The sequence below is a fragment of the Camelina sativa genome, chromosome 5 (assembly GCF_030686135.1).
Source record: "Camelina sativa cultivar CO46 ecotype springtype chromosome 5, ASM3068613v1".
Lineage (NCBI taxonomy): Eukaryota > Viridiplantae > Streptophyta > Magnoliopsida > Brassicales > Brassicaceae > Camelina > Camelina sativa.
In genome coordinates, this window is record NC_141884.1 from 7,426,665 (window position 1) to 7,441,685 (window position 15,021).

A 15,021-nucleotide genomic window follows, 5' to 3' on the forward strand; every position below is an offset into this window, starting at 1 on the left:
AATTTTGTAGACCTTTTTAACAACAAGATGTCTGGTAAATAATGAAACAATAATGACGAGTGACACTTTAAAGAGACCATTGTTACAATAATGACGAGTGACACTTTAGAGAGACTACTAATGACCACCTTCGCCAATTACAGTTCATATATAGAGACCCAAAACACCAATAAAAAAAAAGGAGAAACAAGCCAAAAGAAAAATATAGAAGATGGCCAAATTACAAGAATAAATAAGAGAAAGCAAGAAGAAGATTAGAGGGAGATCTCACATGGTGCGTGAAACGTTCTTCCCCGACAAATCGCTTCTAGATTTTCTCCCGCGTACGAGCACAATGGTGACACTTCCACACCTATTTGGTTTTAATTTGGTAGTTTCAATTTAGTTTGGTTTACTTGGTTACTTTACGTCTTTACCCACACCACGATTATTGTAGTAAAAAAAAGTCAAATGAATAGAAGAGTGGGATGTGCTCTTTACCAGTTGCATATAAAGGAACAGAATGTGTTAGAAATCCACCAGCTGCTATGACCCAACGTGTGTGCAGCCGTAAAACCAAGAGTTTCGCACTTTCCGGTGTGTCAAAATTCGACCCATTCGCGTTCTTCACTGGAGCAAACTCTTCCTCCCGTAATACCTGCAAAGACGAGAAAAGACCGCAGAAAAAAAAAATGTGATTTCTAATCATGTGAATCTCGTTTTTGATGTGTTTCAAACAATATAACAGTCTTAACAAAACAGTACCTCGAAAAGTGCAGTAGAAGGAGCATACGGAAAGCAATCGAATATGAACTGTTCTAGTTTCAGTCCCTCTGTGAAGCCATTTATAGACGGAATCTTCTTCTCCGCCAAATGGTAACTGCAAGAGTTTTGATATCAGTTACTGGAAATGTCAAAGGTTTTCATATTGTAGTATCAGTAAAAAGCATCTCACACGCTGTCTTTTTCCAGCCCATTCGCAACTTGATTAAGGAAATCCAAAGTGAACATGTGTAAGCACACCTGCAACATTTTGACGTACATTAGGAACTTAGGACACATAGCCACTTCCATAACAGCGCTCACTGTTCTTACAGGATTTTGAAATAACTAATGCCTAAGTTGCATAAAAGTGGAACAATAGCAGTAATGCCAGAAATAATGATCTTAGTATAACTTAAAAAGCCAGTAAAGAAGTTTACATTACTCCAGCAATATTGAAGACGTCCTGTTTGTCGATTAGTTGCAGAAGCCATAGATTGGTCAAGCTCTGTGTACTCTACTACAGTCAGAGGCCCACCTTTTCCCCTCCTTACAAATACTCCAACCTTTTCCTGTGGATATGCCTGTTTTCATAACAACAAGCTTCTCGGTCAAAACTTGACTGTGATTTGGCTCAGGAGAAATTAATTGCTGGAAAATGAAAAACTAATGACGATTAGCTTGTCGAACCAATTAATTAGAAAGTTCTCTGGATATACCTTGCGCACTACTTTTGCAGCAGAAGCTGCACCTTTGTCTATGAAGTATCCCAAAAAAGTAGGGTCAGCTACTCGAACCTGATTTCCAAGATTCTTGTTTATTGTTCTAATAGTTCGAGAAGAATTGAGAAAGTACACGAATAAAGACGTGAGAGCACTGAAAGAGCTAACCAGAACATTGTCAACACCATAGCAATCCACATACTTAATCCCCCTCGAAGCCATATCTTCTAACAACCTTGACGATTTGAGAGCTGAATAAACATATAAGAAGTTCTGATAAACAGAGAACGCTGAAAATAGTATTCCCTATAATCAGAGCAGAAGGACTAGAGAATATATACCTGCATAAACTCCCCCGTTCCCATCCGGGGCCTTGGCTAGCTAGTCACACAGAATGAAATTCATAAGGCAAGTCTTTTAAGTATAAAATGCAACTGACTATAAACCTAAAGAACCGGCGTCTAAGCTTATTTCAACTTGCTTTGAAGACACATACACTGAAAGGTGTCTCCATGATAAACTTGCCATCCTTCGAAATGCAAGGCAAGGTTCCTTGTTGGAAAAAGGTGACCTGCAGAGAGCAGGATCGATATTGGTCTTTGCACACAAGGAAGAAAGAAATAGAAATGCAAACGTTACAGCTAAGAACCCTCTTACTTGATCTGGCTCAAGGCCAAAATACTTGTGACTCTCGAAGAATTTCTGTGTTGGTTCATGAGTAAATGGACTGGTCATTATATACCACTGTATTGTAACTGGGCGAGTTGAACCTGCTGCTGGAAAAACGTTATGTGAAACAAGGTATTAATAGTAGTATAGTTGTAAGGAAAAATAAAACGCAGAGTTGTGAACTTTACCCTCACTCATTGCCTGAGCAGCAAGTCTTTGGACACACAGTATCCTCTCAGCTTGAATCTGAAAAAGTGACTTCCCAGATGGCAGTCCGATATCTGAGATAATAAAACTAATCTAGTAAGGTAACAAAAGATAGAGGTAACAGTAAACATATAAATATTATAGAATATGTTGCATTTGCTAAAACAAGAGAATCTGAACTTGCAAAACGCAATATTCAACAATATAAAGAAGACGTATGGCAAAAATCGAGCTGAAAATGAGAACTACTTACTATAACACCCTTTCGGATCTGAACTTCCCAGTCTTGTCCCCTACAAAATTATTTTTGTAACCAGATCATTCCATGAGCATTTGCATGTTCATTCAATGAATGTACCAACAATCACTACAATGTGGATCAAAGAGCGAATCAAAATCTATACAAAAGTAGTAATTCCCCCTCTTTAATCTTGTTCAATTGGCCAACTATATTCATACAATTGCAGGTGACTACACTCCCATCAATACCAACAGAAAAATATTCTCAAGGTATTAAATGCTAAAGTAAATGAAAAGAAGATAACAAGATCCAATAAAGCATCTTTCAGGTCACGTGATAACCATTCTTTCTCATGATAAGGTGGTTCACAAGAAAGCACCGACGGGTTAGTTATTTAAAAAGTAGTCATGATTACTACTCATATAAAGCCTTTATGACCACACTAATCAAAATAATAGTACTACTACTTTTCAGAGACTTAGACAATAATTTAAGTAACAGAAATCTATAAATGCAATTATTAGAGTAGGTATCACGCATTATTCCAACATCATTTCAGCAATCACACCACCCCAATTCCAACCATAATCCGAGAATCATTAAAAACCTTCTCAACAATCTTTTAGAACTATTCCAAGAAAAAGACCCCAAGAGCTGATCAGATCAATATGTTTTGTTTCCAAAGCAACGCAAGAATAATAAGTAAAGTACCTGTCCACCAGATAAAAGCACCACACCCAATTTGCCTTCGTAGATAGCTTTCAATCCCATTCTCCACCATTTTTCTCTGTCTTCCTTTGTTCTTTCTTCAACCGTTGACACACACTTCTCCGGCACCGGTTCTATTGCTGCCACTGGCAACCCTAAATAAGGTGAAATTAAAACAGAGTTCGATTAATTCTCTCTATCAAAGAAAAAAAATTGGTTTGAGGATCAATAGAGATGATGAACCTTGAGAGTGAAGTGAGCATCTGGTGATCCGATCTATTCTTGGAAGATCCAAATTCTGGAAGATGAGGGATAAACACATCACATTTAAACTAATCTAAATCAAATTCGAAATTGAGCCAACGATTCACAGTAATTTTCAGGATCTTCAGCTAATTTCGCTGAATTAGAAGAGTAAAAAATCAAAAATGAAACGAAGGAACTGTGTAATTATCTGATTCACCTCGATGTCTCTGAGGAGGAGATCTCGCTCTTCCGGTGAAAGTTCATCCCAGAGAGCGAAAACATCTTCCTGTCCGTAATCCTTGAGTCTCTCCACTAAAGCCTGGTGAGGTGACCCCGTCGTCAGAGAAGGAGGCGGCATCGTCGTGACAGCTGAAGTTCGAATTTCTTCTATCTCCGTCGCGGTTGGTTGTTCCTCCATCGTCTTCGTCTTTTTCAAAACCTTCAAACGTAAATCTCACTCCAAAATATTCAATCTACGCGTTGGTTAGTTTTATAGCACTGAGCCACTGAAGATGCGCGAGGGGAGAGAGAGACGGAGAAAGAAGACAAAGAACCAACGTAGTAGTATTGTAAATGACCATAATACCCTTCTTCCTGTCTCATTCATTCCAAATTTCCAAGGCCCAAGGTCCTCCTCCGACAGTTTGTTGGCCTAACCCTCTCTTTGACTCCGTAGGTTTCCAACTCCTTTGAAATTAACTTCCATACTAGGAGATACCCATGCTTTAAGCACAGATCAACATTTTAAAAAAAATTATAATATAATAATAAAAGTTATTGTTATTATTTTTAAAATGTTATTTTGTTTGAAATAATATTTATTTTTAATTGTTCTGTAAATTTATTAGTCTATTTGAATATTAAGTATTTTGGAATATTATAGTATTTTATTTTTGACGTATAGTATTACAGTTTTATATTGTTTGTTTGTTGTATTTGCATCATTATTTTGTGAAATATAAAGTAGTAATTTTAATATTATAATTGTGGGAAAATAAAAATTATTAATTTATCATCTATATAAATTTAGTTTTACCAACCCGCCAATCTGGAAATTAAAACATACATTTTTCATAGATTGATTAATATATCTTCGTTTTTAAAAATTCAAATCAACATATGCAGAAAAAATTATGCACTTTATTAATCATAAGTATTATATGAAAATTCCAAATAGTTTGTAAATAAAATAAAATAAAGATGATAGGAGAATCATAATTTGAAATCTTAACAAAATTTTTGAAATTTAGTTATTAAAAATAATTATATTGTATATTTGGATATAAAATCTTAGTTTTTACAATTCTGATTTGTTTATATATTTTAGAAAAAAAATATTTAGTAATTTCGTTCATAATTTATTAGAGAGAGAAAATATATTTTTTTTAGATTCTTTTATATTTGATATGTGAGTGTTTTTCTAATGGCAATTTAATGTAATATTTTACACATTTTAAGGTTAATTTCATATTTGTACTTCCCAATTAATATAGTAGGATAATCCTCTTAATTATCCCATAGTTTCCATCCTTTTCAGTTCCATCCTAGTTATTATTAATACAATAATTTTTATTTTTTAAAATATATTCTAAAGATTAAGTATGAAATTTATTTTTAAGATTCATATTCAAAACTTTACACAAACCAAAAAAAAAAAGAAAATCTCCTACGACTTGTTTTCTGATGTTTATATGAAAAAAAATCTCCTTATTCTTTTTTTGAAGGAGATATATTCAAGAAATCTTATATTTTTTGAACTAATCTTTTTTGTTTTTTCACTATGCAAAAATTTCATTTATCACTAATCCCTAACTCATCAATCTAAAGCCTACACCTATTTAGACTATACGATTGAGAATTCAAGAAAATGTTGTTAATTGTTAGGAAGAAGAAATATACTCAGGATCCCGTTCTGCCATATCTTATTTACATATCATTGGCTCTCTTATTCATCAAAATCCTACTACTGACCTGCCAAAATGGAATGAAAAAAATTAAAATGTGTTTTAACGGAGATTTTTTAAGCTTTCAATGAGCCGAAGAACTCGATTTCAACGTTGCTGTATTGGAACAAGGATTTTAAATTTTTTAAATTTTTTCTTTAAATCCTTTGTTATTCAAAATGTGATTTTAAAATCTCATTTCAAATCCTATGTTATTGAACTTGAAATTTATTTAAAATCATTCAAAATAACTTACAATCTCTTATTCAATCAAAGATTTAGAAAAGTCATATCAAATCCAATGTTATTCAAACTAAACATTTAAATTTCAAAATTTTAATAAAAGGTGACTTTGAGATATTTTTAGTGATTCTGGATACATTTCTAGTTGAAATTTATGAATGGAAAATCCTTGATAAATTAGCCTTTTATAATTATCAATTTTTTTTTGTTATATTTTGGCTCCGGTAAATCATATTTGGGTACAGTATAATTGATGTTAGTTATCACTGCTCCTTAGATGGCTTCACATGAACTCTTTAGAGCTTGGAGCACATCTGGTTCAGATGGAAATTAAGTTACATTAACATCTCTATAATAAGATTTTTGCACATATTATATAGAAAATTCGGCTTTATTTTCTCAAAAGTTTTTTTGGTCTAGTGGCGCTATGAGTGTTAGTGAAGCCTCACTCATTATGAGTTCGAACCGCCTCTGAATCTATGTGAACCCCATGATAATAAACTAATCCTCTATTGTTGATATTTTTTCACAAAAAGCCAAGAAAATAGTATTTTAGACCTTGGAAGGAAGGACGTAAATAACGTGTTGCAGTCCGGACATTGATTTGCGATCTTAGCTCGTTTCTATTCCTCTTAGCTATTTTCTTTGTCCGTATTGGCTAAAGAGCAAAGAAAATGTTAATATGATAACAAAGACTTCTCTAGAGCGTAATGTTTAGTGAAACGTTTATGGAAAAGCGATTAGGCGACAAGTAACATTCATCACTCCCCCTTTTGACCTAAACTCATCGTCTCTCATGAACCCACAATCCCATCTGTTTTGAGTTCCATTGGGTTTCTCAGACTCTCATAACATATTAACATGTGATTCCAATTTCATCCCCTCTCCACACTTTTGGTTTCCTAAAACTCCATTGTTCTTCAGATATTATTGTCTTCGTTTTAAATGCTACACGAATCTCTTATGTTCTTTAGTTTATGAGAATTTGATTACTTATATGTTGAACCATGTTGTTTTCCTTACTTAGAGTCAAAAATACAATCCATGGGTTTAGTGTGGTGGTGGAGCAGTGGAGAAGAACCCATGGGAGTTATGATATCAAATGCGTGACATGGGAACTGCTATGAGACCAAATGGGCGACAAAGAAACAAGAGCGTGTCAATACAATGATCAAACAGTTACTAAATCAAACAAAATACTATCAATTATCTTATGAACTATGAAGGGTGGTGAAAGATTACAAGAGTGTGTCAAGACAATGGTCTTCTCAATCTAAGCGCATCTAGAATATTGTTCAATAAACCTCTCTATGCAATCGACGAGGAGGTTTATTATACAAAATCACGTTCGTAAGAGAAACGTATATTGTTCAATACCCCTTTTTATTGGTTTTACAGGAAATTTCGTCTCATTGTTTTTAAAGATGCGAGTATATCAGGCCAAAACAAGGTGCCTATATGATACTTGAACAACTTCATTTTTGTTTCCACATAAATCGGAATTTAATTTTTATGCAAACTTTATAGCTATTTTAGGTTTCAAATGGCGATCATATGTAAAATTTGTATGTGTACAAACTATAGTCCTCGTGTACGTAAAGATAATTTCTTACATTTGCAAATTTAAATTATTTGCTAACCTCACAATCTCTTTGATATATATCACATTCACCAAAGTTTGCAACAACAAAAAAAAATGCTTAGCAAGACAAAATCAGTAGTTGTTCACTTACTACATTCTACGTATAACTTTCCACCCAAAAAAGTGAACGAAATCCAAGCACAGAGCTGTTTCAAGTTGCCGGAGGTGCAGAGGAAGAGAACTTTAAGACAGGTCAATGGGTATGAAGAAATTGTTTTTTTATGGTATTGTTCAAGTTCATATATATATATAAATGAATTTATAGGAATATGTAGAAATATTTAGATGAATAAATATAAAACACAAATACATATATAAATTCACATAAAAAAAAAAGAGAAAAAATCCAGGCTCCCACAGATTAATCCAGAATCCATCGAATTATTTACTTTGCCTACTTTAGTTAAAATCCAATAGAATTTGGGTTCTAGTAAGCGGATTTAGTTCGGATTTAGGCTCAGCTTGGTTTTCTTACCCACACGCATCTCTATTCGTGGCCAGTTGACCTTATTGTCGATAAGGCTAGTAAAATGAGGGATTAAGTATTACCTTAATTATTATAAGAATATTGAAAACAATTTAAATAACAAAGTAAAATTAAAAAGTAAAATTAAAAAGTAACATATACATCATGTTATTATATAAAGTTTGATGTCAAAGTTACTCATTAACAAAATCGTGACACGTGTCAAATATATTGATTAGATGTTGACACGTGTCAAAACTTTTTTTTTTATAACCGTAGTAGAACAGCTAATTATATTTACAGAACTTTACATGTTTATATTTTTAAAAAACTATTTTTTAAAATCAAAAAAGAATCAAAAAGGAAAACTAACAAAATAAATATATTTTCCATTTTATGCTAATTATATTATACATGTGTTCTCAATAAAATTTGACATGTGTAAATAAAAACTTAATTTATTAAGCATGTATATTAATCAATAAATAATGAATAACAAAGTTAAAAAGAATAACATAAGATATTTAACATAATTTTAGTTGGCTATAAATTGTATTTATCGTTGTAATATAAATTTTGATTGTAAGTAAGTACACAAAATCTTGAAAGAATAATGAACTTAAAAGAACAATTTTCAATACATGATGTGTATTTGTATAGTTTGTTACATGTTTTATTTTAAAATTTTTAATGCATGCGATAACATGAGAAACCTAAAAAAATAGAAAAATGAGTTTTTAGGAATGAATTTTTGGTTAATTTATTTTTGGATTTCCAAAATTTTTGTGGATGTTAACTGATTTTTTACTGATTATTTTATTGTTAAATTTAAAATACTTACCAATAAACATATTATCTCATATGATGCTCATACTATTTTTATTGTTAAAATTTTAACTCTAATCTATGAAGAAGTAAATTATGCTTTTACGATGAAATAGGTAGTTAAATGTGATTTACTAAACTGAATGTCTATCGATGAAATTTATTTTAGATTAAATAAATTTCAAATATCAATATGTATCATACTAACTCATTTAGGAATGAATCATTTAGGAATAAATCATTTAAGAATGAATCATTTTAAATAAATCATTTAAGAATATTAGTAATATTTTTTATGTATGATTTTATAATTTCAACACATATAATTTTCTAATGCATATGTTAAAACATAAGATAATTCGAAATAAATTATAATTTATAGGAATGAATTTTCAGTTATTTGATGAAAATGTCTCTATATCTTTACATGTATTTTTATTTTATAAATTTCACTCATTTAAATTTGATTATGTGAGGTAAAATTAATACTTATGAGATAACAACATAACAAATATATCTTAAATAATGTTGATTCAGTTTTTTTACGAATTCTATTTTGTTAATTTTTATTTGTATTTTTAATTCTTACCAATATATAGATTTGATATAATGTATTAATTGTGTTTGATAGAAAATATTTAGTTCTATGCATTAAGATGAAATGTATAATTAAACTTAAAATATGGTCTATTATGATAGTATAGCTATTTAAATGGTAATCCTTATCCTATAAGAGTTTTTGGGAAAAAACACAAAGATTAATAAAAAATATATATATTATGTCATTTATAAAACTTCAACAAATAGAAATATATACTGCACAGTTCAAATAGTCATAAATTGTTATATTAGTAAAAATTGTACATAGAAATTTAAGAAAATATTATAAAATAGAATAAAAAAGTCTTAAAACTCTTGTATAATGGAATTGGAAGAGTATTAAAATGAGATAAGAGAGGTTCATATTCAATATTTAAATATTACAAGATAAAATTTAAAAATATGTGTATTACTACTTAATTATTCTCAATAATTTTCTTAAAATTTTTACACGCGGGTCTTCAGATCAAATAGTTGTTCAGTTGATTCCACTGTTTTTCTTACACGTTTATTACTCTACACCTATTTTAGCCATGGCAGAGGAGTCAAAGTTTTAAAGTCAGGGGTGTCGATTGTCGATTTTATTGTATATATTGAAAACTTTGTCAAATTTATTAGGATATAGTGATATACAAAGCTTTCATATATTTGTCAATTCTTTGATAAAAGTTATCACTTCTCTCACTCAAAACTCTGTTTATTAATCTTTCTTTTAACAACAAACTAGGTAACAACCCGCACATAGTGCGGATAAATCAATACAAATAAAATTATTATTTGGTATTTGATATTTGTTTGTGTAAAATAAAATATGTAAATAAATTTTTTGTTTTATTCAAATTTACGTTTATTTTATATAAACATATGTTTCACCCGTGAGATATTGAAAGTAAATAATAATTTTAACACGGTCAAAAAATTTGTATGAAATTTATTTTAATTTTTAAAAGAAATTAATTTGTTGTTTTTTTAAGAAGTATAATATAGTTTCAAATTAAATGACTACAAATAGTTTAATTTATTTAATATATTTTTATTTAAGTTTGTAATGACATATATGTAATTAGGATTAATTAATAGTGTTTATTTGATAAAATGTGCGACGACACATCAACATTCTTTTAAGAGTGTTTCTCTATTAATATATAGGGGATAAATCTCTTTTAATACTAAAAGGCAACGGATTCAGCAATTATTATTTAAAAGAGATCATATTTTGCAAGCATTCTCCACCCTCAGTTCCTTGGTTAACTATTATGAACCATCCAACCATATTTGGAGAAAGCTACATAGGCCTGGTTCTTGTAAAAGGAAGAAATAAATGTTTAACCTTGATTTGATAGCACAGTCTCAGACTATCTTGCAAAGTTTTCAACACCTTCTTTACTAGAACAGTTACTTGTAGAGCTGTTCCATGAGATTCTTCAGCTTCGTCACATCTGCACCCACAATCTCCCCTTTCTTCGAGCCTCCTTTGAAGAAATGCAGTGTTGGCTGCATCATAAATGTTCACAAGATTGTTTCAACATGAGTCATTCCTGCTGATTGTATTATGTAGAATTATGTTTTGGAAAGAAATGGTAACGAAGCTCACCACAGCTGTGATATTCAACTTGCTGATAGTCTTTGAAATCCCACCCTATAGATATATATATATATATATATGCAAGAAATGATATCTTTGTTAATTAAGTTTAACTGGACATTCATGAGAACAGAAGATTGATCAAAGAGCAGTGAAAAGATGCTTGAATATTTATTGTATATTTCAGCTATCTTTACACATTATCTATCTTAGCATACAGAAGTAGGTATAAGTACATTGAAACAGAGTGTGGCAAGTCCGGTTCTATACAGAACACCAAATAGTCTCATTCTTTGGTTCAAGCTCATAACACTATGGGAAGGTTTTTATTCACAGAAACCCAAGGAAAATAGACAAAAGCAGAACAAATCAACATACCTCATCAATGTCGACTTTATACGTAGTTACATCGGGGTATTGTTTACTAAGCTCCACGACTACAGGAGAGATAAACCTGCCTGAAGTAATATGGAACACAAACTAATAAGGGCACTCACAAAAACAAAATATCTATACAGAACAAAAACTCTCACATTCTGAAGAAACAACATACATGGTCCACACCAAGCTGCAGTGAAATAGAAGATGGATGGCAGAGATCCATCTGAACACAGATAAACATCAAGAGACAACATAAGCAGAGATTCATACTAAGTCACATTCACTTAGTGTGAAGTAAGAAGTGAATAAATGGTTAAAACGCATCCGATCATGTTTTTACCTTGAGCTTTGCTCATTGCACTGGTGAACTCTTCCTCTGATTTCACCATAACAACACCTTTCTCACCTAACATCAAAATTGCAAAATCAGATTCATTTCTGAGAATTCCCAATTTCAATACTTTTTACTCTGATCCGTCTCGTTTTTTAACCTAGATAATATACTCAAGATTGCAAATTCCAATGTTTACGCAAATACACAAGAACCTGCAGAACCAATTACCTCCAGCTTCTGAACAGAGGCTTCGCCGGTGGAGAAGAGAAGTGTTGGAGGAGTTTAAATCGATGGATCGGCCAGTGTTGGAGGCAGTAAACAACGAGTTTCTAGCCATCAGCGACGACATCGAGTTTGGCGCCAACATAAGAGGTCGGGCGGAACTGGAAAAAGTGGATAATCGCGAAGATGGTGTCGAGGACCGGAGAGTGGAGAACCGGCGGTGAAAAACCCGACGGACGATCGACCAATTTCCCTTCATATTTCCCTCGTTGCTGATTTAGGGGTTTTCGAAATCCCGATTGTAAAAGGTTTGGTATGGTCAAGGTCCCGTAGTCGGAGAAGGTGAAAGAAAATTTGGAAAATAGAATTTGCAAAATGATCTTCATAAAAGTAATGATTTCTAAATCAATCCCGAATAAAAGGATGTTATTAATTTATACCAAACACGACGGCGTCTGGACTTAAGCGGATGACTAAGATTTTGAATAATGTATTAATTTATTTATTGTCTAATGAAATTTGTTTGGCTCATTGTGTTTTGGGTTTGAAGTGACTCCTCCAAGTAATGATTGGATCTTGTCAACTTGTGTGTATTATTGAACACTCCATGTTTCGTTAATGTTTTTGGATGAAACCTGCACGAGTTAACTAACATCAAATTTTTAAGCTATATTTAATTTTGTATTATCTAAGTCAATGATGATGGTCGTGAATTACATAGGCTGATTGGATTGTAATGGTATATAGAAAGTTTATAGTTGTCACGATGTCAATTGATAAACACTTACTTTTGTTTTGGATATACCCAAAAAAAAATAATTAGATTCCTACAGTACTTGAAATTATTAGATTTATATATGGTCCGATATATAATACTCGCTAGTGGACTCATACTGTATATGGCTCGAGATTAAGTATTACTATATACGTTTTTATCATATATGAATTGTCCGAGGTTAATGTTGGATGCCTATTCTATACTGAGATGTCAATTTTGGTGATTAAGTAATTATGTAGTAGCTAGCTAGTAGTAACACAATCGAAATATAATACATCCACTTAAGTTATTTCTATTCAACATTCTTTACACGTAAACAATTTTTATCCCCTTATTTATCTTTTAATACAAAGAGAAGTAAAAAAGATTAGCTAACCACAGAAACTTAAAATATATATAATAACTTGTGATGATTCTGCATTAGAATATCTTGCACTCTATTATGATACAGGTGAATCATGCATCTATTGTAGTTTTCCACTAAGAATATACATCTCTCTAAATTTCTCTCTCTATAATAAGATGGAAGTAAAGTAAACCATTAACTTTGTTTCATTTATACAAGATTTCAAGTTATAGATAAGAAAAAGATATATCACCAATTAATTATTTTCATGAAAATATCTTTTGTTAATAAGAATAATTTAAATCATTGAGATTTTCTATTAATTTCGAAAAAGATTGTCACCACTAATTGCAGACGTGAAAATGTTTCATCTTTAGAAGTGGTGTACTGATAATCTTTTTCCAAGCTGTAAAAGTACAAAAAGGACACACTAGACTTCTTCAAAGTCAAAGGTGTGAATAGATCAAATCAAATAAAATTGCCTTTTACTAATAAAAATACAATAAGCAAGTGTTATGATCCACAGTAACGCAACGACTCTTTACACCCCCGTGGGTTTCCACAAACCCAGACGTTGACTCTCTCTAACCACCTTTATATTTTCACACCAAACAAAACCTCTTCTTCTCCTTCACTTACATACGATGATCGATATCATCATATGGCGATCCTCGACACAAACTCCAGCCTTTGGATCCCACGTTGCAACCTTGTCTTGCTTCTCATCTTCTTTCTCTTGCTTCAGTCCGTTCCTTACGGATCGGGTCAGACCACACCACCCGCAACTCAAACGAAAGCCAACGATCCTGTTGTGATAGTGATCACGATTCTGTTCATCGTGATCTTTGTCATGGTCTTTGGCTCCATCTTCTGTCGTCGTAGCAACGCGCGGTTTTACTCACGTCCTTCGGTTTTCCAATCCACCGACGCAAACGCCGAGGCCCGCGTTGTCAGGATCACTAGGTCGACGGCGCGTGGACTCGACGCGGAGGCTATAGAATCTTTCCCGACGTTTCTTTACTCGGAGGTGAAGGCGGTGCGGATCGGGAAAGGTGGTGCCGAGTGTGCGGTTTGTCTCTGCGAATTCGAAGACGACGAAACGCTGCGTATGATGCCTCCTTGTTGCCACGTGTTTCACACCGATTGCGTCGACGTCTGGCTCTCCGATCATTCCACGTGTCCTCTCTGTAGAGCGGATCTTTTCCTCGACCAAACGGGTGACGACGAGAGTGCTAGTAGTAGTGAGAGCTACATGGTTTCGGATCCGGGTACGGCTTCGGATCCGGTTACGGATCCTGACAGAGGAAGCGGGGTTTTGGAATCTTCGGACGCGTATTTGCTGGATGGTGTGACGTGGACCAATAGTAACACAACGCCTCGGTCAAAGTCAACGGGATTGTCTAGCTGGCGTATAACCGGTATTTTATTCCCGAGATCTCACTCGACCGGGCATTCGTTGGTTCAGCCGGTCGGGAATTTAGACCGGTTTACGTTGAGGTTACCGGATGATGTGAGACGCCAGCTGATGAAGACATCGAGGACGACGATGGGACACGTGACGTTATTACCTCAGGCGAGGTGTTCACGGAGTGGTTACCGAAGCGGTAGCGTCGGGAGCGGTAGAAGCGTCTTCTCGTACGGACGGAAGAATTATAATAATGGTCGACGGCTGCATTCGTTGTCTTTCTCATTCTCTTTTCGGAGTGGTTCTGTCCGGTCAGCTTGCTCCGGAGATGGGCCTAAGAATCTTCCGACAGCGATTGAACCTGGTGAACGGTCTTTCGAACGCCTCCGACCAGATGAACGAGTGTAAATAATTGTTTTTTTTAATTTTATCTTTCTACAATTTGTTTTCGCGATTTGATGTTGTTGTTATGCATGCCTCTCATTTGCTTTTTTTGACTTTTGAGCATGATGACCAACAAAAATGACAATTATTTTTTGTCAAAAAAAGAATTGTTTAATGGTTTCAGGGAGAAAAAAACTGTATGTGTGAGATTGTGAATCTTTGAAATATATGTACCAGATGGGTTTTACACAACTGTTTAAAGGTTTCATGAGATTTATCATTTATCCATTAACTGATAGCAAGTGACTGGTGAACAGAACTAAAAGGTATCTC

General features: G+C 33.1%; 2 protein-coding genes and 1 pseudogene across 8 annotated transcripts; 1 reads left to right on the forward strand and 2 right to left on the reverse strand.

Moving 5' to 3' along the window:
* Window positions 1-13: 13 nt before the first annotated feature.
* LOC104786051 (UDP-N-acetylglucosamine diphosphorylase 2-like) lies at window positions 14-4,195 on the reverse strand. 6 transcript variants are annotated; one of them, XR_015598482.1, is made up of 15 exons: window positions 3,752-4,076; window positions 3,532-3,586; window positions 3,292-3,443; window positions 2,593-2,632; window positions 2,321-2,413; window positions 2,121-2,233; window positions 1,960-2,034; window positions 1,805-1,844; window positions 1,632-1,714; window positions 1,461-1,538; window positions 1,187-1,325; window positions 935-1,002; window positions 745-859; window positions 481-637; window positions 14-352 (listed from the first exon to the last, which is right to left on the reverse strand). XR_015598482.1 is itself a non-coding variant. In XM_087513295.1 (15 exons), the coding sequence occupies exons 1-15, from the start codon at window positions 3,950-3,952 to the stop codon at window positions 255-257; spliced, it is 1,518 nt and encodes a 505-aa protein (XP_087369421.1). In that variant the 5' UTR covers window positions 3,953-4,195; the 3' UTR covers window positions 14-254. The 6 variants fall into 6 exon arrangements, 3 of the variants coding, with proteins under 3 accessions (XP_087369421.1, XP_010509675.2, XP_010509676.2); XR_015598481.1 differs by having other exon boundaries at window positions 2,121-2,236; XR_015598480.1 differs by having other exon boundaries at window positions 2,121-2,239.
* Window positions 4,196-10,414: 6,219 nt separating this feature from the next.
* LOC104786052 (thioredoxin O1, mitochondrial) lies at window positions 10,415-12,188 on the reverse strand. The gene is made up of 6 exons (XM_010511376.3): window positions 11,782-12,188; window positions 11,560-11,625; window positions 11,392-11,442; window positions 11,217-11,296; window positions 10,848-10,892; window positions 10,415-10,747 (listed from the first exon to the last, which is right to left on the reverse strand). Exons 1-6 carry the CDS (start codon window positions 12,032-12,034, stop codon window positions 10,649-10,651), a joined length of 594 nt encoding a protein of 197 aa, XP_010509678.1. The 5' UTR covers window positions 12,035-12,188; the 3' UTR covers window positions 10,415-10,648.
* A 1,173-nt stretch (window positions 12,189-13,361) lies between these two features.
* LOC104786053 (E3 ubiquitin-protein ligase ATL9 pseudogene) lies at window positions 13,362-14,940 on the forward strand (annotated as a pseudogene). Its single transcript, XR_015598475.1, has one exon. The product of XR_015598475.1 is annotated as an E3 ubiquitin-protein ligase ATL9 pseudogene (transcript).
* The last annotated feature ends 81 nt before the right edge of the window (window positions 14,941-15,021 follow it).